The following is a 25,927-nucleotide window of genomic DNA, read 5'->3' as shown; positions in this document are numbered from 1 at the left end:
CAAAATTTACAAATACCTACAGACAAAAATGCTCATAAAATAAAAACTACTGGGCCTATCCGAATAAAATTTTTATGGGACCAATTCGACACCATCCCGCATCGAACAAAATAAGAATCACGTAAATCGGTTCAGAAACCTCGGAGTAATCGGTGTACATACATTAAAAAAAAAAAAAAATATACCGGCCGAATTGATAACCTCCTCCTTTTTTTTGAAGTCGGTTAATTAGTATAGATATTAGGTAGATAGAAGAAGGCAAATCCAAATCCATTTTAGTTTAGTTAAATTTGTCATTAAATGCTGCAATTTACTTTAGCTTGGTTGAGGAAAATGAGTAAAATATAAAGTGGCTGTTAATAGTAACATTAATAAGGATGATATTAATTTTACAATATTTGTACACGTCACATCATCAAGATACAGTAATGGGATATAAATCGTTAGTTGCACAGCGAAATTGTTGTTACAGCAATCTCTTTCCTCACTGTTGCATTTGCAAGATTACAATATTTCTAAGATATTGCAAAAAATTTGCAAGTGAAATTTTGTGTTGAAAATATTTTGATCGACTGAAGGGGAAAATTAGGTTGGTAGGGAACTAAGTACTACTCGTAGTAGTTGTTTTATGGGATTTGTTGAAGTTATACTTCTTTTGGCGCGATGGAGAAAAATGATGAGAGTGAATTTTTACGATGCGCGCGCACACGGACACCTAAATTTAACAGCATGAAGTTAGTTCTAGGTGGTATGAAAATTGATAACTATGTTCAAGTTGTATATTCTAGTATTTTTTCCATACGCCAAAGAAGTATAACTTCTAACGCGTCTACATAAGACGTACACACACTCTTTTATTTGTTATTTGTTTTTGTAGAATAGCAGAATTTGTTCTGCAATAGGTATTGTTATGGTATAAATAGTAGGTACCAAAGATAAGGCTAGATCAAGTTAATCGATTTGTTTTGGGTTAAAGAAGCTAATTAATGTTTATCAAAACAATAAAACAGGTGAAATGAAGTCTTCATCTTCTGTTTAGTTGATGTTTTGTTTTAACTTGGATATAATTTGGAATTTTCATCTGTTTACATTTACAGATGCATTTGCAGGCTTGCAGAATTGTAATTTTAGTATGAATATGGTAGAATTCGTTCGTTTTTAAGTCAGTATAACATGACTTAATATAGCTACAGCTATTATTATCATGTAAATAAAGAGAGCAAGAGTTTTAATTTAAAAACGTTTACATGGAAATTTTTATGAACACTTGGGTGAAAGTTATTCGCCGGTAATAACGTTTAACCTTGTTGCCAATAGATATTCTAATTTGCATAATTGTTGGAAACTATTGAACCGATTAAGGGCCGTTTATTGTATAGTTTATTTTGTGTTATTCGAATTGTTGAATTATGGAAGTTGAAGTGGATTTTCGTTTAATTTATTGTCGTTGAAATGTTAGTAGGTTTCGTTTTACAACATATTATTATGTTGTAAATGCCTTTAGAGTTAAATGGTTTAGTTATACAGCTACAGTTATAATCATCATCATCATCATCATCATCAGCCCATATACGTTCCCACTGCTGGGACACGGGCCTCCTATGAGGGTACAGTTATAATAGTGATGAAAAATAATTTGGTATTTACAAGGTTTTTGAAGTAAAGTTTGTTATTTAATTATTGCTTTACAGTTTGGTTTGAAAGTAGATTAGGGTTCTTGTATTGTTCTTCAATTTTAATAGAAATGCTTACATATATATTTATATGAATTATTCAATATTTTGCGTTTGATTTCATTTGTAATAATTTGCTCTTTAGACAATATAAAGTTCAATAGTTTATAAATGGTATATTAAACATTCGTATTGTTATGTAATTTGTGAAGAAGCCGACAAATGCAATAATAAAAACGTAAAAGTACTGCTTAACATAGATACAGTTTTTAACTATGCCAAGGAGAATCCTTGTTTATAATATGATTGTTCTACTTGTGTTTTTATGCAAGAATAATGGAAATGGTAATTAATGTCGATTTTTTTCGATTTTTTCAAAACATTAATTTTTTAACTTCCTTTCATGTGTAGTTTTTAAATTATCTTTAGCAATGTTGTTTTTCTGAATGTGAAATAAATTGAGTCTGTTTGTTACATACCGCTATAAGGATTTTGATGTGAATCTTAATGGAAGTTTAGAGAAGGCTTAAGGGTAGATCTCGTGTGGCCAAACATAACGGAAGAGAATGAGGGTTGGCATGTCTGGGCCTTAAGCGACGTCACGTTGAAAAGTAAGTTTTTAATAATTAGGGAAATGTAAATGTTTATTTTCCTTAGTCCTTCGATAGCAAAGTTTGCTTTTGCTTCAGAGAGAAAGCATGAGATCTTACGCGATATGACACGTTTCACATAGTCTTTCCACAGTATTACAATATTATTTAGGAAATATGGTAATACTGTGGTCTTTCTCTTATAATATCATCCTTAACCTAAATAATATGTCTTTATTACAGGCAGTTCTTGCTTTTATCTGACATCCATATTATAATCTGATACTGTATAAAATATAGTAATAATAATAAGTACCTACGCGTTTAAATGCATACTTAGTTTTCTTCCTGTAACTTATAAAAAACATTTTTGTATCGTGTTAATTATTTATGCCACTTAATTTTGTTCTAATTAAGCAATGATAAGAAGCTAAATGATATTATCATAGATTTGATCTCTTAAAATACTAGGCATTAAATATTTAAGGCAAGTTAAACCTTCCTTTTAGATTGAATACCTAATTAATTATTATTTAAACATATAACCTTCTATAATATAAAAATGAATCCCAAAATGTGTTGGTAAGCGCATAACTTGAGAACGGCTTAACCGATTTCGTTAATTCTTTTTTTATTATATTCCTTGAAGTTCGAGGATGGTTCTTGTGTAGAGAAAACGTGAATATGTACCACGGGCGAAGCCGGGGAGGACCGCTAGTATGTTCATATAAATATTTGACTGACCGGTTGGCTCGGTTGGTAGTGACCCTACCTTCCAAGGCAGAGGTCGTGGGTTCGATTCCCACCCAGGGCATTGAGTGATGAACATAGATGTTTGCTCTGTGTCTGGGTGTTAATTGTCTATATAAGTATTTATTTAAAATTATATGTGTATGTTTATCAGCCGTCTGGTTTCCATCACACAAGCGAATTATTTGTTTATATGTATTATGTTTGAAGTCATTTTATGTACTGACTTATAAAAAGGAATAGCGATTAACATATTACCGTTATTTGATAATTATGTTTATTTAAAAATAAGCAAGATAACATGAAATGTTCAAAAGCCATATTTATTCATGATCAACAACTTAGAATAATGTGCTAATGTGATACAAATGCAAATTGTCGTATAATATTATAAATGACCGATATTTTGTTATTAATTCATAAGCCACTTTTGCGCTGATTTTAGTTATTTGAAGTTTAATTTTTTAAGTAAATTTTTAACTAATGCAAATTATTTGAATATTGCTTTAATGTTTGTTTTTTTTGACTGGAATTTTATAAATACATTTTGATAGTTAAAGTTCGTTTTTGCATAGGATTATGTATCTATTTAATCTCAAACTCAAACTCAAAGTCTTTAGTATTAATAATCCAAGATCCAACAAAGAAGTTCGAATGATAAGTATTAAAAATGTGAAATTATCTGTCCTCTACTCTCAGTATATGTACTAAAACAAAAATCAAATTGCATCATTCATTCATCATTATTTTTTTCCTCTCAAAATCTATCAAATTTTAAAAATCATTTTTTAATCTAGTATCAGTAAACTATTTAATAATCTGTGGTACTGGTAGCGATATCTTAGTCTACAATGATGTCATCAAGATAAATCGAAAGTGACTCAAGTTTACGGTTATCTACGAGCAGATTCCATTTCACTTGACCCGCGGTAACCAATATTCGTCTGATTCGCGAAGGCTCGATTGGCTTGTGAAACGAATACCTATTATTGTAGACTGAGAGCTGGTGTACATTTTGCGGTGTTTTAACTATGTGAGAGGTTAGGTTGACGATCATTTTCAATATGGATGCGAGTTGCATTTAGCTTGTAGATTATTTAAAGTTGTTTAGATTTTTTAACTTAATCTATTTGAAATTTTGAAATATATGATTATAATATGAATGCATGATTGACATTTAATGCATGACACGTAGCTTAGGTACTTATGTTTATTTAATTATATTGGCTGATCAACTTGTGAATGATAATATTATAGAAAACATAAACATAAAAAATATAATAGGGATAGGACGTAACGGAAGTGCTAACAGCATAACAACACTTTGATTAATAGAACATTGTTAATTATATAACAATCTTTTTTGTATCGATCTACATCCCATTGCTGACCGTACATTACTTATTAATAGGCAACGAAAACACGCCCAAATAAAACAATGAACGGTAATTATCGAACAAGCCCCAACCAGGCGGATAATGAAGTATTAATGACGGTTGCGCAAGCGCAGCTCGATTGTCACTCAATATGATACGATCTCGTTTGGTATTCAATAACATTGGCTATTGACGAATAAAGTTTACTGTGGTCTTTTGTTAGTGCTGAATAGATTGGCATTCTAGATTGTGGTGTTATTAACATTTTTTATATAGATACATTGTGTTATATTTTTTGTGCCCCGACTCATTAGCTATGTTTCTGTTTGCTTTTTCTCTTCAAATATTATGATTGTTGACTTTTGAGATTAAATAAGGAACTATGTAGTTCCGAAATACACTTTTTTTTGGAAAAATGATCGAAAATTCATTATAAACATGTGATACATGTTTATGATTCTTTTAAAATTTATTTATGTAAATGATTGATGTCTCTATTAAAGCATAGGAACTCTAAAAAAAATAAAGTACATAATATTATGAAGGTGAGGAATTCTCATTAGGACGACAAAGACATAGGCTAATCAAGGGTTAACGAATTCGATTATACTCAAGCACAAATTAGCAAAAACACCAAATTGCTAGTCATTAGAAGTGCTTAGAGAAATCGCTTGTTAATTGTACTATTTAGTGATTCCGCTTTGTATGAAGTATGCGTTTGTATGTTTGAGTATTGATAGTTCGATGGGTCAATGATGAAATTGGCGCGTTTTCTGTTTTGCCTAGTTTGGGTCGTGGAAATGTTAGGTTTTTAAATTTTCAGTTCTTTGTTAGTAGTATCACAGTATGAGTTTTAGAGCAGTTTCAGATGTATGTTTATAGATATAGGGTTAATAGCGTTAGAAATACTATAAATTTTAAGATGAAATTTTGATCATTAAGGCAATATGTTCATACCTATATCTCTTCTATATTCGGTGGGTGTTACAATACGATATATATTTTAAATACAAAAAGGGGTAAATTAATTCTGTCAGTAGGTAATGTGAAACTATGAAAATGCAATATTTTTAAACAAACAATAAAATAGAAAGTTTACGCTTTTCCTTTCAACACTCTCTTATGCATTGTCATTGTCAAATCTTTTATGTATTCGCAATAATGAGTGATCAGTTTTGTGATTTTTACATAGACCAAGAGATAGTTTACAATTTTAACAATATATTTGATCATAAAAATTTTTTCATGGTTTTTTTTTTGTGCCTAAAGATTTTTTTTCATATTTTCCCATTACTTAGCTCCATTTTGTTAATTGTAAGAAGAAGCAGGATTTTAATAATAATCTAAAATTAACCGGATACCTGCCTAAAATCACAAATGTTTAGATTACGGTGACAGACAGATATAAAATAGAAACTCGTTTCGCTAATGATACCGATTATTGCTAATATTATCAAAACTATTTATCATACTAATATCGATTGACACAATATTTATTTAATTTGAATTTTATAATACTTTCAAGCTTAATTTATAGACCATGTTGATGTTTTTATTTCATCATTATGAGTTAGAGTTATTCATAATTTAAACTATTTGTTACTTTGGTTTTATTACTTTAACTGTTACCTGAAATTCAACCATGTTAATATTTTTTTTTGTTTTTTTTAATCACAAATAGTTCATTGACATTTTCTTCTTAATTTCCATCATACAAACTAAACAACCCGATCTTTCTTTATTTTAAAAGCTTATAACCCTCAAACGCATATTAAAACGCATTCTTAAAATTAAACAATAATAAATTTAATAAACACTGGTATCACAGGAAGGAATAACAAAGAAAATTTCACAGTGCCTCGTGGACTAGTGACCGTACGTCACAAAAACAGTGACTAAAAGTCTATAAGTAAGATGTGATAATAGTAGTGTTTAAAATAAATATCAATATGTGCAGCAAGGATCAAATCAGTCACATCCTGGGGAAGATCAATGTGGTAAGTCTTAAAGATTAATACGTTATTTTGTAATTGTAAGAGGTAAATTGTAAGTCAGCGAAACTAAGGATGAGCTTGAGTATTCTGCTTCTTTTACTAAACTTGTGCTAACAAATTATATGTACAATGTACATTGTAGTAGTTAGTATAATATAAGATTGCAATTATGTCACACAAAACAAAAGAAAAAGACATTTTCAGATTTTTAATTGATAACGCAGAAGTATTTTTTTTCATTTTATCGACTTAAAATATGGTATGTTTAGATGGTATGTAATTCAACATCTGTGCGTATCGATTTTAAGTGTTTTAATTAGTTTACAATTTAATTTTTATAACGATGTGATTTATTTAAAGGCGATTGAATGTGTGTCTAGGTCACTTTGCAATCTTATTAGCTGAAAATTAATTAAAATATATTGGCAAATTAAATATCACTAATGAGATTTTAAATGATTGAATTTTAATACTTATTACAATATATTTTTCAAAAAACTGACATCAATAATATAGTTAAATGCATTTTTTATTAATTAAATTTTTTTCGAAATCATCGTATACATTTAAAATATTAAGCAATTGAAAAACCCAATTGCTATTTATTCTTAATAGAAGTTAATTACGTAGGGCAATTTGTGATTTTTAATTGTCTATTACAGATATCATAAAGCTAATAGCAATCAAATGGTATTTATCGTCCACTCACGCGTTTTCTGTCGCAACCAATGCTTACAATCAAAGAAACATTCGAACAAATGCAAAGAGAACAATTATTTACATTGCGAATCGATAAATAATGTCGCAAACATGTAGGAATATTAAACAGTGATTGCATGCAAAATATGCATCGGTTTCACACCGAACATTGGGTAAATCGACCGCGTTGTAATTAGGGATTGCGAATGGTTTCATAAATTCACAAGGCTGTAGTATGAAAAAGTGATGAAAAGTAAGGAAAGCGTCTTTTATTCGGGCATTTTATTTGATGGCTGTTAATTAAAGTGAATAAGGAAGGAAGTGATTTCATGCGTAGGGCTTGCCATTTTTATAGGGTCTTCAATGGTCGAAGACTATTTACAGAGTAAAATTAGTTTTTTAGTTGTTTTAGGTTATTATGTTTGCCTATAAATTGTAGGTATTGATTATTTTGTCCTTTATTTATTAGTTTATTGCTATAAACTTCAAACCTCTATTCAAAACTGGACTGTTGCCATCTCTAAATACCCCAAAATATTCTCTCCTACTACTCCATAATTTGTCCTTTTAAAGCTACCGTTTATTTTTCATTCATACAAAACATTTTAACTGAATTTTCACAGGCTCTTACGTGAGATTAAGATCCTGCGTGACCGGTTCTCGTGTTGTTAATTGTTTGACGAGTGGACTGTCTCCTTTTGGTCATGACTCCTGACCTACAGATTGGCATCGACTGTTACTTTCGGTAGAAAGCTGTTCAGTTGCGAGGAGAAGATCATTTGTTTTGCTAATTTAGTCGTAATGAGGAGGATTTGTCAAATGGTATTGCTGGAAAGGAAGTATGATAAGATTTAATGGTAGGGGATAAGGCCTCTTGTATACACACGGTTCTTCCGTGAAAATTTACTTCTAATTCACTATCCAGTTCCTATAGACGCACATCTAAATTAAACCGAAAATTTTTGTCAAAAAAATTGACTTACATCACCAAAATTACCGCTACATCTTAATAGGTTTACAATCGATATGTTTATTGCCCTTTTTAAAACTAATAAGCACTTATAAAATCAATGTTAGGTAATGCAACTTTATGTTTAATTAACGCAGTCGTGCCTATCAGTCGCCAGTCAAGTGGGCGTCCCAGTGATTGATGTCTCTATGTTGTGGAGGCATTTGCTCCCGATCACTGTGGTTGGTGACCTTATCTGTTCGTGTGTTCACTTGTTGTACTAGTGGGTTTAAATACAGCGGTAATTATTGAATGGACGGTTCGATCAATGTTCTTTAGATGTTAGGTTGATTTTTATCATCATCAAAAGTGGAGCAATTCTGAAATGAGTGTGGGAAAATTTAGATTCTAGGATTTGAAAGTAATAAAGGGAAGATTGATTACCCTTGATTATCTGAATTTTTTTGAAATATATAGTAGCCACTTGGATATCTACAAAAATAAAGCTAATATATTTGTTGTGTTGCGTAACCCAAGTTGAAAAATATATCAAATGTCACGGGCAACTTTATGTAAATAAGAAAGGTTACAATATTGAATATCAAGGACTCCTAATAATAACTGCATCATCTGGACTTGTGTTTAAAAAATATGATTTTATTCATAAAACGTGGCCAACTTCAAGAATAATAAAAAAGCTAATCGTCACAACGTTATAATCTCATTTCCACTTTGCGAATGTAGTTCATTCGTGATCGCGTTTGTTGCTTCCGCGTGCCTCAGGACTTGTTGTGCGATCTTACTCAGCTGTGTGAAGGTTTTAATTATATTATACTACTTTTCTGTCCGTAGCTTCGCCGGCTTTGTCTAAAACTTGACAAATTATATACTAAAAACTTCCTGGACTACTCTATCTATATAAAAAAAAAAACCGTGTCAAAATCCGTTGCGTAGTTATAAAGATCTGAGCATACATATAGGAACAGACAGACTGCAGCAATTGACTTTGTTTTATATTAAAGTAAAGAGATAGACTAATTATTATTTTCTAGGCTTGTATGTTACTATATTTGGCGTGTGAGGGTTTCTTACAGTTTTATGTTATGTTGGATCTATTAAGTCATTAAATCTCCTTGATTTATTTATTTAAGTACGTTCTGATTCATCATTTGTAATCATCGATTGGAAACTTGTGCAGATGCCCTTTTCAATATTCAGAATAATGTAGATCTTGTGGTAGTCTAGATAGTTGTACAGCTACTTGATTATATTATGATTTAATAGTTGCGTGTAAGTATCTTTATAAAGTGTTAAGAATTTTAGCGGGTAATAAAAATGAAGAAATCCTGCTCTTTCCACTTATTCGCACAAATCATTCATAAAATAGGTCTATTTGCACCTAAAAATTGTGGTATTTCAACCGCATAGCTTCGTGCAAGCCGATTATTACACCACGATGCAACGAATAAGTGTTACCGACGTCCGTGACATTGCGTTTACTTTCAGGCCAATGTTGGCCAATGATTGATATGTTAATAGCCAACACTTAGCAGCCTTCGACGGAACATTTCCTTCCCCGTATTGATTGGCCGCTGGTATGCGTCTAATTGCTTTGTCGTGTTTGTTTGGATGATTTCCGTTGTCATTGACAGCTTTTGCTGTCACCAAGTCAGCTGTGATTGGTGTATGTTGGACATTTGTTATAGCAAAATGGTTTGCAAATTGTTTTTGAAGTCTAATGTTTTAAAGATATCTCTGTGATAGGTAAAATACATTTTTATGTCTCTCTTAAATCTCTTTTAAAATGTATTTTGGTTGATATCGTCGTTTCGATTTATCGAGTCAGTTTGCCTCTTCTGGTTCGATATTTTTAGGAACTAACTTTTGTAATTGATAAGGATATTTTAATTACAAATGGTTTATTATCTATAGCACGTTTATATGCATGTTATGGAATGTTGGCATGAAAGTAAAATTTATGTTAAAGCCGAGTCTCATAAATGATATCAGCATACATAAATTGGTCATAATACTTCGCACAGTGCTAAATATTCACAACAGTTGCTGTATTGAATTGAATGATGTTTATCGTGGATTATACAAAATGGACGTTGCTCGCAAATATGTGCGTGACAGAGGTATAAAGAAAGTAAATATCATTGTGTTTTTACAATCGATTGATTGATATACGTTTATTGTTTCTCTTTTGTATACTCAATTGGTTTTATGGTAGCAATGTTTCTGTAGGGTAAAGTGTGACTATATCTATTATGTATTCTGTGACTATATACAAACAGTTATTCTTTATGAAATCGCGATTGGCTATTTCTTTTGACACAAGATTTCCTATGTTAATCAATGCTGTATGTTGTTTTACATAATTTTTGTTTTAATAGAAGAAATGATCAATTTTTATCAGAGCTTTTTGATAGAAGCTCTGATAAAAATTGGCAAATATTTACAAGGTGATAAACTATAGGATCTGTAATGTATTCATATACCGTTATTTCACACAAAACGTTACTGGTAATTAAAGACTCGTGTATGAATGAAGAGAATCCGTAAGATGCATTGTAACATAATATATCTATAATTCGTCTCACGTTTGACCGAAAAACCATGATAGTAGGTACGTTACAATGTAGATTTATTTGGGCTTCGATAGAAAGTAAGATGTGTTTGCGAGGTCATCGGTTCCGTGATTCGCCTTGAATTCATGAATATCGGTAATGAATCGATCTTGTTACTGTTGTTATTGATCACGATGATCGCGGTCAGTGGAATTGATGTTTGATTGACGGGAGTTTAAGTGAAAATGAGGGCTGGTGGGAACTGAGCGGGAATTTATAGTATGACGTCATAGCTTATTATGAGTGAGTAACAACTGGTGGTATATCAGAGTTTAGTTTGTATGGAAGGTTCGCTCACCATTGTTAAGGACTATAAAGGTCATTCATTTGTTGGACAAGGCTTATTTTAACGCACTTTTAATTCGTTAGAATATTACACGTCGTCAATTGAAAGGCTATTGAGTATAGAAATATTTAAAACAGTAGCATCATTCTCTTTAATTAAAAAAATCACAATACCTTCAGTCTCCTTTATCATATGTATTTATAAGTAGACCTAACTTTGGAATTTCACGTTCCTTACATTACGTCACCAATCTATGTTATTCTATCGTAATTTAAAAAGGCTTATGTAAGTAGCGGTGAGGTTGTTAATTGTAAGATAAACACACGTGTTGTTGTGTTTTCGTATTGACATGTTGAACTTTCAAAAAGTTATACGTAAACGTTGTAGAGTTGTGTAATACATAGTTGAGCGATGATTGGTGATAATCGATTTTTGGAGAAGGCAAACGGAGACATTATTTGTTATTATGACATTTTTATAAGGTGAAAAGTTTGTATGGTGTCATAATGATATAACTTAATAGGTATTAAGTGGATTAATAGATGTGGAAGGACTTAGGAAAACATTTTCAGTGAAGGTGTCCTTCTGTACCGACTGGTATTAACATTAAGTTACATTTGTTACACATCACTTTTAAGGCCAGAAAATAAATTACTCCTTGTTACCGATTTTGAAATTTCATAAATTTAGTCTGCATGACATTGCAAAAATATTTTTGTATTTCATAGCTTGGATAGTTTAACTAACATCGGGATTTGAGTCTAAACTTCATATTGATAGAATTCAAATCTTCTTACATATGCGCATATTGTTACAATTTCTTTGTAAAATTCTTTAACATTTGCAAATTATTCCCACATTACAAGTTCATTGTTAGCTTGAGATTGTTACGTGAGTGTTAATTAGTTTGGTGTTTGTATATTTTTTTCTTTTTAATTAGTTAATTTTGAGGGTATAAAAGTAAATGGAATGGAATTAAGCACTGGATGTTTGTTTTGGTTCGGCTTAGTTGCAATCGAGATATAAGAGTACTCATAGTAGGTACATGATTGAGCTCAAACATTCAAATAGACAATTTTTTAAAGTCTAAATGAGATTTTAAATCAAAACCAATTATTTCATTTCCTTCTAAACAATCAGCACAAACATCAAATAGCTTTTAAATGTTGCAATCAAAGGCATTGTAAATTCCGTATTCAACCTTATTTATTTATATTGTTTGTAAAGGATTCTACAATTCTTTTCGTAGTAAACAAATTCACAAAGGGGCGTGAAGGTCGCGGCAATTTGTCCATTGAATGACAGAGTTTATCTGAGGTCGGTTCATGTTTACATTGTACGTAATCAATTACTATTGATGCTGAACTGTGGTGTCAAGGATTTGTAGACTGATGTGTGAGGCGTGGTTCTTGTATGAGGTTGTACGGAGGAAGCTACGCGACGTGTTCTTAGTTAGGATTATATAGTAAAAAAACATGTATTCTTTTTAGAGACAATTCGATTTCGAAATGAATACGTAATCACTTCCCATCCTTGTAAGAAATTTTGTATTGTCGTTAAATATCTTTATTATTGTTTATAACTAGCTATATGTAGGTCTGCATTAATATAGTACAATTGTTAACATATTTTGTGGTAAGAGTTACAAGACAAACTGTTTTTGATAGTAAGGAAAGTGATGAAAATGTGTATTTAGAAATTGAAGACTTTTAACGGATTTTACACGTGATTTATTCATTATATTATTTTCCCGACGTTTCGAACACTTTGCAGCGAGCGTGGTCACGGGGAGACGGACACTAGACAATGAACTGAAACACTAGAAAATGTGTATGTTTAAAAAACAAAGACCATGTAAATGCACATGTTAGAATCTATTTACATTTACGTTTAGGCAGAACCATAAAAAGTTAAAGTGAAAACAAACCATTTGCATAGATATTGCGAATATTATTTGATTTCGCGCTAAAAGCTTGACGAATTCTAAAACAAATCGCGTGTTAGTAATTAAAATGGCCGTTTAAAAATTTACATATTGGTCAAAACTTGCGTATTTTAATAATTGTATTATTTATTGCCTTAATCTTCGGTGTTAGGAAACCGTTTTGGTTAACCTACATATTTGCGAATGGATTGAAATCATTGCTACAATACATTTTAATTTAATTAGCTAATTGGTTTGTATTAAAAATATTTTTATGTTGCGTAATTCGCAAATTAAGTTTTTAGTCTTATCTTAATCTATGATAGTTAATGTAATTTTAGTTCTGGGAATGCTGCCATGCGTAGTTAGTAAATGTTATATTGAGTTTAAAATATACTTCCCTGTAAAAAAAATTCCATTCAAATTAATCTTTGAAATATTAATGAACATATTAAAAAGTTACATCTTAAAATTGTATGCTAAGATTTTGTTAGTATAGTCAAAAAACAGTCAAAATAATTAGAGTGTTCACATCCTAGTACCGAAGTAGTAATGTATCAAATTCCTTAAAACTTAGCACGAGGAAACAACACCTAAAAATTTAGAACACCCAAACAACAATCCGGAAGAAATGAACACTAAAGAAGAAATCAAATCACGGCACCTTTCATCGTCTCCACCGCACGTAGCGGCTCAATTAACTCGTCAATATAATTGGGGTCAGTGTTGCGTAACTGTTATGAGATCCGCTTGTTCCGTTTTGTAGACGATTTAAGTACTATGGGTGGTAAATTCGATTTGATGTGCAAGTATGGGTGCTTGGAGAACAGCTGTTTCTGTTTAACGCGATTCTTTTGTAAGTTTGATTTTGGTTTGGAGATTTTTGTATGATTTGGAACTGCTTCTATCTTTATAGGATTCTGATTTTATGAGAGGAGGTTCTATAAGTGCCTAGTGCGTGGCTGTTTCAGCTATTGTGCTTGATTATTGTGTAGCTTCACAGATGTTATGTTAAGAATTTTCCTTTTGAACTTCTGTCTCTATATTAGTGTCAATCCCATGCACATTACATTTATTTGTATCCGATGTTATAAAAGAAGTTCAAGCTTAGTTTTGACTGACTTTATTTTGTTTATGCTTCATGATTCTTTTCTTACTTTTCTGAGAACTTATTTCCAATGTTGGCTTGACTTTGGATATGTGTTTATACTCTTTTTCTATCACCATACTAATATTAACATCAATGAGTACATTCTTCGAAGAAGCCTTATTACTCTTTTCTATGTTATCCATTTCTTTAACGACATGACTTTGTCCAACATATAAAGCTGTATGCACTCTATAAAAGTGTGGCATGAATAATGCAAGAGTTTGGCATCACGTCCAAAGGAAAACCAATTTATTACTTGTTTACGCTGATTCAGTTCAAACCTACAACCGGATTCCTGGACATTTTTTCTAGATCATTCGCACTAGATTTGCCATCTTTGGTTATAAAAAGGCTTGATTTATTTAATGGTTTTGTGTTATCCGGATAGTTGTAGTAACTATGATAGGTTTTTGTATTGAAATAAATACGATGGGGACACTTTTATTGTCATTGAGGCTTTGGTATATTATGAGATATTAAACGCAAGATTCTAACATTGTTGCATGATCTTACAGTTAATATATTTACATCACTTTGTTTAGCAGAATATAATTTAGAGGAAGAGAAATCAATCACCTTTATGAGAATAACAAACTCACAATTATTATTTAGTTGTACGGAAGCAATTGAACAAACAAACGAATGTCGTAAAATGTAAACATGTTACAGGTATAATGTCGTATTGTCATTGAAAGATTTATCTTGCTCTACCTGTTTCGAAATATTTTATTATACTCTATAGATATTTGTAGTGATTGCATAATTTACGAATAAGCTAATTAAAACTAACTAAGGAGTAAATTGGAAACGTGTTCGGAATACAGTGAAGTAAATTGTTGAATAACATTCTTAATTGATTGATGTCTTAGATAACTTATCGGAAAAAGTGGGTAAGAGGAAAGTGTTCTAATTCGTTGGAGTGATTGAATAAATGAGATCGAGATCGATCGATCTTAATTGAGATTGTTTATTGCATCCGATATAAATAATAACAGTGTAGATTAACATGAATGTATATAAAAATATTGCTAAGATTTTTCTTCTTTGAAAACTATAAGTAAATCAAAATGTATGTATTTTCCCGAGATAATAACAAAGCCGGTCACGATTTTATTAACCGACTTCAAAAAAAAGGAGGAGGTTATCAATTCGGCCGGTATATTTTTTTTTTTTTTTTATGTATGTACACCGATTACTCCGAGGTTTCTGAACTGATTTACGTGATTCTTTTTTTGTTCGATGCGGGATGGTGTCGAATTGGTCCCATAAAAATTTTATTCGGATAGGCCCAGTAGTTTTTATTTTATGACCATTTTTGTCTGTAGGTATTTGTAAATTTTGCAAGTGCAAGTTTGAAGTCGGTTGTTTTTAACGCAGTTATCACTTGTTATCTTAGCATATACGCGAAAGTATTTATAGTGGCTTGCCAAAACAACTTCGCTAGGTAGCCAAGGTTCTTTACATTTTAGCATTAATATATCATTAAAATAATTTAATACCTGAAAAGTCAGTATTGCCTTTAAAACATTACATAGAATACAAATACGAAACGCATACTATAAAATTATTATATGAAAGTATGTACTATTTCCTTCTTATTTGTTATTATTATTAGGTTCAATTATATCAAGCTAATTTGTATCACTAAATGCTTATAACAATTTGATAATAATTACAATAATTGTTACATTGAAGGTTCAATTATATAATTTGACTGATCCTGTTGATTAATTGCATTTTGATAATCACTTTTTGACAGACGATGACGATGTCGAAGGTGTCAAGGAGGTAATCAACGAAGTATAATTAAATTCGTCCTCGGTCACCTCTTGTGCCAAATTATTAACTTATGTGGATGTTGATTATTATCTAACGTCTGTTAATGATCGTCCTAGAAGGTAATAGGTAAACAAATCAACCGGCGCTAGTAATGGTATGCTTTGATGACAATCATATAGTCTCTTGATTAAAAACACATTGGATCATTGAATGCTTAAATTGTTTAATGTATTGCTGTAACTGTCTTTAAACGTTGGTATGTTCTATGAAATATACTAGTTATGAAAATCATATAAATTTACTAGTTTTATTATTCACATAGTATTTAAACAAAACTCGACCTGCACTGACCCCTGTGAAACCCCCGCACAAAATCCTGCACATTCCGTGTGCGCACAATATTTCTCGCTACATTTAAAACATCAGCATATTCATCGTTCACTTTCACCGCTTGCACCTCATGCTTCGGAGCGTACGTGATGTCCATAGTTATAGTTGTATACGTAGTATATTATTATTAGTCTGTGGTTATAGTGTCCTCCTAACACACTATGCGTTTCGGACTCTTTCACGGTCAAGAAAGTGACGCCGATAGATGGTAGTTCCGTGTGTTGAGGAGATACAAATTTCGTGGTCACATGTGATCGGAATTATTCACGTGTTCGATTGTAATTTACTTTGTGGCAGCATGCGTTTGTACTTGTTTACAAAGAAACGATCTCTTTTGAGGTTTCTTTTTATTGTGTTTTATAAAAATTGACACTATTTTAAATATAGAATTACATATTTTATTTTATTACTCGCTTTCATTAGTTTCACTTGTATAAAGCCTACTCCTTTAGACTCGATTTTGACCCACTTTAAACGGACAGATTTAATTCATACTTGTACACTTATCAAGGATCATTGACAATACACATTTATGTAACTAAAAACGCTTTAGGTATTAATTCAGCTATAGTTATTATTTCTTAATAGTTATCTTACGCCAATGTTTAAGAACAAATTTCCCATGTTAATGGCCTCCAGGTACAAACAGGTCGACGGTCACGGTCAACGAAAGTGACTATCCACACGGATTGTCGGATTTGTTACACGGGTCTGTTTTGTAAAAGCTTGCTGTATTCTGACATTGTTGTTTACTTTTGCTAAACAACTGTTGAATAGCCGCTGTATTTGGGTTTACGTTTTCCCTTTTTGAAATATTTGTTGCGTAGTTATGGGTAGAACAAAATTATGATTGTAAAGTTATTTACCAGAGTAGAAATGTATTACAAATCAGATATCAAACGTAAGGAGGTTAGGTTCAAAATACCAACCTGCTTATTAATTACACAGTCGCTTATAAAATACTTCATAGTCACATTCTTTAATAGCTTTTAACAAGTCAATTTAAATGATTATTAGATAATAACGCGAAGAAAAAACGTTTAACGCGTCTCTCGCATTTTGCATCTTAATTAGCTGCATCCGAATCGGCGCTAATTAATTATATCAACGCAAGCGTACAGCTCGTTGGCGATGTTTCCACACATAGCGAGTAAACTGTGAAACAGGTGGAAATAAGGTTTCTGCCTATCACTCGGTTCCGATCTAAAATGCAATAGTTCACTAAATGCCGCCTCAAAGTTCAAGAGAACAATGCTTTGCCTCTGATGAAATTGGTACTTGAGAATCTGATGACGTGTAAAATTGAAATTGGGGCGGAATTAATAAAATAGTGATGGAGATGAGGGAGATGAATTTTAGATGGTAATAATTTGCGTGGGATACTGAATGCGTAATGAGATGCTTGATACATATTGAGTGATATCGTTGTTGGATTATTATCAGCATTCCCAAATTTGTTAACTGCTTCTAAAGTTTTGAATTTAGCAACTTAAGTCCCTTTTTATGGGCATTTGGCCATTAATTTTCGATTTCTTATCGCTATTCTCACCATTCTTGGAATGCATTTCCCATGGTGATGTGTTTTAGAAAATTTCATGAATATTCATCATCCTTTTTAATTTTGTTTCAAATCTACATTTGGTTTTCAAATCGTATAAAAGTGTACGGTCGTGTTCAATTTCCAACATCTAAATGGTGTTAAATTTCTAAAAACCTTCGTGAATGCAATCCTACATTCATATTAATATATTAGAAAATACGTCAAGAATAATAAAATGCGGAAGAAGAAAGCGAGAATGTGAATGAGTGAGTAACAAACATAGTATGCGTTATTTATCATACAAATATTATTATTCAAAGTCTACGTCCTAAGGTGATTGCGTCAGTGCTAAAGAAAGTCGATCAAAAATACAGGTTTTGACATTCTATTATCTAATACAATCATTCCACTTCGGGCGTAATATTTTTTATAACTGTTATCTGGTGAATCAATGATGCTGGATATTTTAAAAATATTATATAAATTATGCAATATGCTGTCAATTTTGGTGTTTTCCAAATAATGAAAAATAAAAATGTGTAAGTTTTATTTTATGACCTTCTAACCGGCTCATCTTATTGCATCGATGACTGCATATTAACAAAAATCGAAAAAGGAAGAAATAACTACTAATCCGTGACAAGCGAGCGACTGTGTCAAATGCCTAGCTCAAGTCGTTTACATGCAAATTGCACAAAAACTTGCAAATCGATTCGATAGATAAGATTTTATAACCTTGATACTTTAGATTTACAAAATTTAGAAATACTATACCAATCTTAATAATAATTTAATCCGGACTTGAAATAATTTACGCAAATTATCGTCATAGCACTTAAACTAGGTACTGACTTTACAGTCAATGGCGATTCTATATCTTATATGGAACACGTCATGTATCATTGTAATTATTACTTCGATTTAATGGTGTATTGAATTGAGTGAAAGTGTAATAAAAATTTATGATATTCTTTCGAGATCATAATATGCATTAATTGTAATAGCAAATGATGTTATTGTTTCCATCTATAGGCAGAAACATGACCCACATTGTCAATACCTTAATCAAGAAATAAATCATGATGGTGTGTGGTGTTATGTTATTTTAATAGAAAAAAGAAAACAATGAAGTGATATCAATTGAAATCAACGGAGCTGCAAATTGTGTATTTGTGTGGGAAAATAATGTCATTGAACTAAGCTAATATTTAAGTTTCATCTTTATAATCCTCGAATTATTGCGTATTGTTCCTTGTAATTGTAATATCAGGGAAGTATACATTACAAGGTTTTTTGCTCAGCTCAAGTTTCGCAGTGCATATATTTATTATCTGTCATGTTATTTTGGACGGACGATTACGATTCGTTTTACAAGGTGTCTGAATAATTTAATACTTGGTTAACAGCGTGATAACGCGGAAGTATATAATTGAACAGGAATAAAAACGGAATGAAATATTATCACCGATGCTGATCTTGTGCAAGGATGTGATATTTTCATATGCATGATTCATGAATCATCTGTTATTCTTAGACTTTATTTTTATTTTGTTATACACATTATATAATATTAATAATAGTTCTATGATCCCTAAGATAATATTATGTGGAATCCATATTTTGACGCGCGCACTATAACTATCTGATGACTTCAATAATTTCTTTTTGGTCTATTGCACTTCCTGATCCCAATCAATAGAAACAGATACAATAGCCTACTTTCTAGGTTTATTGTAATTGTTGATAGAATTGTCAAAGTCATCGTTTATGGCACCTACAGCTAGATCTCCTATGGAGGCAGAAATAGTAAATGAATCTTAATGTTTTACAGAATTTTCCGTTATCGTTTCCGTTATCCGACAACATTACTTACTTACTAGAGTGGCGCAGGGACCCAAAGTGAGTCTTGGCCTCCGACAATAAGAGCCTCCATTTGACTCTATCCTGCGCCATTTCTGGCCAGTTTTCAATCTGGAGGGTGCGCAGGTCTTTGGCGATTTCGTCTTTCCAACGGTACCTGGGGCGTCCAACCGGACGGTGTCCAGATGGCTGTCCCAGGTACGCTCGTTTCGCTGCTCGATCTTCCCCCATTCTTTCCACATGGCCGAGCCATCGGAGTCTTTGGGCTTTAATCTCACCAATGATGTTTCGACAACATTATTAGCAAATATTAATTAATATTTTAAAATTTGTTGCAGGGTCTACCATCTTGGTCCCGCGGGCTGGAGGCGGCGGAGGCGGCGCGCGCGCGCCTCGTGCGCTGGGCGTGCGGCGAGCCAGCGGCGGAGCCCGAGCCGCGCAAGAAGATGCCGCACGCGATGCGCCGGCGGTGGCCGATGTGCCCGTGCTTGCAGGTAACTTTGAGTTGATATTTAGTTTGTAGTAGTAGAGTTTGGCCTTTTTCGTAGTACTTACGTATATTCTTTTTCACACTGCATATTACGATGTATTTATGGTTAATTACAAAACATTTTTTGTGTTACTTCGGATATCTAGTCATTATCAATAGGTGCGGAGGTGGAAACCTGAATATTCATTATGTTGATTATTTACATTAGTGATGCAACGAATACTACTTTTACGAATACGAATACGAATACGAATATCAAACCTACTATTCGGCGAATACGAATACGAATACGAATATCTCGCCTTGGTAATAAAAGACTTATTTATTTAATGAATGTTTACTCTTCTAATAATTAAAATTTACAATAGGCAAATTTTTATTTAAAAAACATAAAATTCATAGATTTTCTGGTTTTAGGCGATTTTTTTTTCAGTCTGGATGTTTCCAGCCGTTAAAAAAGTCTTTCCGAAGCGACTGTACATGGCTTCAGTGAAAAATATTTTTGGGCGAGTTTTTTCTGACTTGGAAAATGGACATCTTCTCGCCAAAAGGCCAGTGGATCAGCAATCTCTGCACACGTCATATTTTTTTGCGCGATTTTTAAATTTGTAGTAAATAGAGTTGCATACAAAAATATTCGTTTTTAAAAATTCGTATATTCGCCGAATACGAATATTCGGTAAATGTCTACTATTCGGCGAATACGAATATTCGTATTCGTATTCGTTGCATCACTAATTTACATGTTTTAGTTCTTGTAAAGTTTTATTTGTGTCAACAAACAAAGTTAAGTAAATTAGGCGAGGATATGTTACTTTCTAGAAATATGATATTGTTATGTCATACTAGTAGTTATGTTATTCACTTCGATGCGATCATTAGTTACTAGATTTCCGCCCGCGGCTTCGCCCGCGTTTGCAAAGGAAAACCCGCATAGTTCCCGTTCCCGTGGGATTTCCGGGATAAAAACTATCCTATGAGTTAATACAAGTTACCCTCTATATGTGTGCTAAATTTCATTGTAATCGGTTCAGTAGTTTTTACGTGAAAGAGTAACAAACATCCATACAAACTTTCGCATTTATAATATTAGTAGTATTAGTAGGATAGGATTAGTGTTAGTGTCAAGTTATAGCTTTTTGTTTCAAGTTCCTCTTTTATTTTCTTAAAAGTAGGTTTTATAGGTCAAAACTAATATGAGTAATAATATAAAAAGTGGATACATTCACAATAACCTAAATTAGATGATGATGCAAAATCCAGGTACAAAACTTACTTGTTTCTAAAAAAAAAAAAACAAAGTAAATATTACCCGAGGTTTCAAGGATAGGTACTATTTGAATATTTTACCATTTAATACGGCTTTAGTGATAACATGATGCAAATAATACATTAATTTGAACTGGTTGCATTCGCTTCTGAACACGAGAATTAATTTTCATTTGACATTTTAAGAGCTTTCGTTATTTCTTCATTTGAATTTTATTTCGCTATTTATAAATGTAAATGTTAATGGATGATTTATATCCAGTAGATGAGTGAATTTCTTAAGTTTGTTAATAAATGTTTCGTGTTCATTACTTAACTTATAATTATTATGGTTGATATTTAAAGATTAAGAATTTATAATATGTAATGTGACAGATTATAGCAATTCTGACGTTTTAAACTATTTTAAGAAGACACAATATGTATATAATATTTTGGTAGTGAAGTTTATTGCTCAATTTGGTAGATGAATTGGACGTAAATATGTTGCGCAGGAGTTTCTCACGACATTTCATTGAACTCTTTATTAAATTTCGTCCGATAGGTATAATAAATTAGATTGAATATTTTATACATCATTATTATTATATTGAAATCTAAATCATAATCAGAATAAGTACTTATTAGAAATAAAACACAATTGTTAACCGACTTCAAAAAAAAGGAGTAGGTTATCAATTCGGCCGGTATATTTTTTTTTTTTTATGTATGTACACCGATTACTCCGAGGTTTCTGAACCGATTTACGTGATTCTTTTTTTGTTCGATGCGGGATGGTGTGGAATTGGTCACATAAAAATTTTATTCGGATAGGCCCAGTAGTTTTTATTTTATGAGCATTTTTGTCTGTAGGTATTTGTAAATTTTGCAAGTGCAAGTTTGAAGTCGGTTGTTTTTAACGCAGTTATCACTTGTTTTAGTGTGTATGTAATAAAAAAAAATCTAGGTGATAGGGTAAACAAATATCCAGGATATTATAGTAACGATAGAGAGCGATTATTAATAAAATTTTCTGCAGGAATAAATTTAAGACGCATCTTCTCTATATAAAATGGGGGATTCCACTCGTAGCATAAACTATCAAAATAAATCATTAGCTGGTATGTGGCTTTTTATAAATAAACAAGATATTTATCTCAGGTAAACGTAAATCACGCACTCGATAAACCTTTTTATGCGCAATTAATACATTAATTAATTGAGATTACGACCGGTTTTGATGCACTGTGTAGTGCTTTTTCTATTTTGCTGCGTACTTTACGCACTATAAATGGTTGCAATTATTATCATAATATTGCGTTGAACTGGTAGAGTAGAAGCCATAGTAGATAAATTGTATTTTCGTGAAAGTTCATAAAGATTTTAACAAAAATGGCAATAACTTAGCTAATGGTGGCAAAATTCAATAAAAATATTTACTTATCTTCTCACTAATGCTCTATTCATTATGAACAGGACGGTATTCAAAGGAGGCGTATAACCCTCAAGTTGTAAAACTAGGCTGAAGAAGATGATTTGTCAATGTGTGTGTACATATATTATGATGCGTATGTGCGTGTGTCCTATTTATTCAATAATTAATACATTGCGATTATATCGAATGCTTGGTGTGCATAGCGTGACGTGTCGCATGGCCCAGCGGTCGCGTCATTTGACACGCCGTGTCGCGTGTCAGCTGTCGGGTCGCGGGTTCGATGCGCGTGCCACTTTCACCAGATATGCGTGTTCGTTGGTAGTATGGTTATTGTTAGGATATCATGTATTATAATTGAATTGGTTGTAGATTTCAAGTATGATGTATAGGCAACATTAGGCAGGTATCGATAAAAGTTGGTTTTTCTCTAGTTTTAAGTCGATAAAGGAATAATACAATTGGAAATTGAATGAGAATAAGAATGAGCCAGTAGCCTCTTCTCTCATATTTTATGTCATGTTAAAAATTAATAAAAAAGGAAAATATTGATACTATCTAGCTTCTCATAGAAACCTCACCAATATACCCAAGATTGTCAGAAACTTTGCATATGCCTCATATTAATTCCGCCTTAAAAAAGATATTTTTTAACCATTGTTGTAAGCGCTAAAGTAAACTCAAGAGTCTGCCACATTCAGACCTCTCCAGCACTATTTAGTTTGACATGCAATTGTGTCTACGAAGGCACGTAAAATGTGTGCTTTTGAAGCGTTTCATGATTTCACAGTTCAATTAGTAGCAAGGGATTGCGTGGGGTCGACTGAAAGGCTGCAATTAAAATACGTACAGTTCGTATTTTGAGGGTACTTCGCATGTGTCACGGGCGCAGTGTGAGAAATTGTTGCGTCTAGACACGCTTATTAACGCTTCGAATAATTGTATAATACCGTACTTATATGTAGCAGTGTATGTAGTTTGTGAAGACTGGGCGTTGTGATGATATGGAAGTATGACAGATTGTTGGAATGGATCGTGTGTTGATACTTTTTCTAATAAGTTGTTCAGCTGCAGTCGGTAAAGTCAACAATCAGTTTCTAGAGATATTGATACATTTGATGAGATATAAAATTAATATTATTAGTAAAATTATATAAAATTTTAATAAGATTATTCAAGGATTATTCAAATTTGCGTTCTGCCCTTTTTTAGAATGATGTCTAGAGATTTCCGCATGCGCAACGGTAATAAATACAATTATGAAATATCATATTAAGATTAAGTACGGACCCTTGAATATTAAATACATTTTAAAATATTCAAAACGTTTACGTAATATTGTATGATCGAATCTAACGCTCTCACCTGAAGACTTCGTGTCATTAGCGTTAAATGAAGCAGTTTAAAAGATAATATGGTTCGTGGATATCTCACATATTAATTGATATCGCGTGCGTGTAACTATTATGCAGCTCATTCGAGTGATGCGCCTGTAATGGTAGCTTGGCGTGATCTGGATTTATGTGGGAGTAGTCCGTTTATCTATACTTAATTATTCTTTAACTTTTAATATTATAAAGCTGAAGAGTTTGTTTTTTTGAACGCGCTAATCTCAGTAACTACTGGTCTGATTTGAAAAATTCTTTCGGTGTTAGATAGCCCATTTATTGAGGAAGACTAATGGCTATAGGTATATCATCACGCTGACCAACAGGAGCGGATATATTGTTAACTTTGAGAAATAAAATTGCAGCGTCTTTAAATAGGAACATTACCTATTGGTAGCTATAATAGAGTGAGTAGAATTGGCTTCAGTCTTATTATGCGATGCGCTTTCATTTTTCTTCCATAATTATTAACATGGGAAAGAATTGGAGTAGGTACATTAATATCTTATCTTCTCGTTTATAATGGAAAGTCGGGGATGTCGGTCAAGTGTATAGTGTCGGCGTGATGTATCGAGATGGCACCTGCGCACGCGGCGGTGCGTGCACGGTTTAAATGTTTTAACTTTATTATACTTTGTATTGATGTACAGTAATTTGGTTAGCGTATTGCATGTAAGGTTTTGTCTTTGGTGTAAATGTTGGTCATAAGTCGTACAATTTCAAATTTGTTATGAATGTTGTGTGGTATTTTTGAAATGTTTTTTTGGGTTAATTGTCATACTGGCGTATTAATAACCCTTTCTACATTTTAATGATGTGTACATATAGGATATAATATGAGAGATTTATAATAGCATCATTGCTTTTATATAATACGAAACGATGGACAATTTCCTTGAAGTAATTCACTATAAATCTTCCTCTATCAAAGCGTAATTTTCTCTTCGCTTCATCGTCATATCCTACAAACATTACTTTTATAGGAGTACTTCATTCAATCGTATTGTATTTATATCACACAATGCTGGGTTATTGTGGCCATCAATCACATGTAGGAGCGTTAATAAAGATCAAGTGTCGTTCGGTGGCAATGAGGTCAGTTGAAACGTGAGATAGGTCAGTGTGGGTGGTCGCGACTGTAGGGCCTGTTGAGGGCAAGAGTGTGTTGAATACCTTTGATTTTATGTGTGCTAGTTGTAGTACTCTGTAAGGAAAGTTCCAGAGGTGTAGATGCGTCGCCTTCTGGATTTGAAATGGGATATGAAATAGGATCGTTCCCCGACGAGTATAATGTGGTGGTCTGCAAGGGAAGAGTGAACAGGTATCTTCTAGAGAAGCGCGTGCCATCTTAGGCCTCTTATCAGAAACAAAAAAAAACAGAACAGTCACTTTTCTTCCTTACCAGCAGGCGAGATCGTAGTCAAGCGCTTCCTATTGTATTGTATTGAGTTGAACATTCGGATGCATGTATTAAGGTCACAAGGTTAGAAAGGATGATAACTGAATGATAGTTACTTCTATATGTAGTTGCGCGTTAGGAATCTTCCGGCTTTCTGATTCATTCTACGTCATACGCTTGGTTGGATTATCTTCCTGGTTTACATTATTATATATTGCTTCAATATTGTAAACGATTCTTTCTAGATTCTTAAGCACTTCTAAAGTAGGTACATACTTAGTGCGATTTTACCTTTACGAAATGGTAACAGTTATTTATATTTATTTTATATGAAGTATCAGCGTACAATGAAGTTTATTAGAATTAATGGATTGAATGGA

General features: G+C 32.3%; 1 protein-coding gene across 6 annotated transcripts in view; it reads left to right on the top strand.

Annotated features, from left to right (window-relative positions):
* The window catches only part of LOC123697499 (disheveled-associated activator of morphogenesis 1), a 101,619-nt gene that overhangs the window by 39,907 nt on the left and 35,785 nt on the right, over positions 1-25,927 (top strand). For 3 of the 6 annotated variants that reach the window (XM_045644032.1, XM_045644035.1, XM_045644034.1), the window contains exons 2-3: positions 6,245-6,386; positions 19,929-20,084. In XM_045644032.1, the coding sequence (XP_045499988.1) occupies positions 6,339-6,386; positions 19,929-20,084 (204 nt within the window). In that variant the 5' untranslated portion in view covers positions 6,245-6,338. Of the gene's footprint in view, positions 1-6,217; positions 6,387-19,928; positions 20,085-25,927 lie in introns of those variants that run through there. The other 3 variants (XM_045644033.1, XM_045644037.1, XM_045644038.1) reach the window with 2 other exon arrangements.

This window comes from Colias croceus, chromosome 14 (genome assembly GCF_905220415.1).
Source record: "Colias croceus chromosome 14, ilColCroc2.1".
Taxonomy (NCBI): Eukaryota; Metazoa; Arthropoda; class Insecta; order Lepidoptera; family Pieridae; genus Colias; species Colias croceus.
This window is presented reverse-complemented; position numbering and strand designations above follow the sequence as displayed.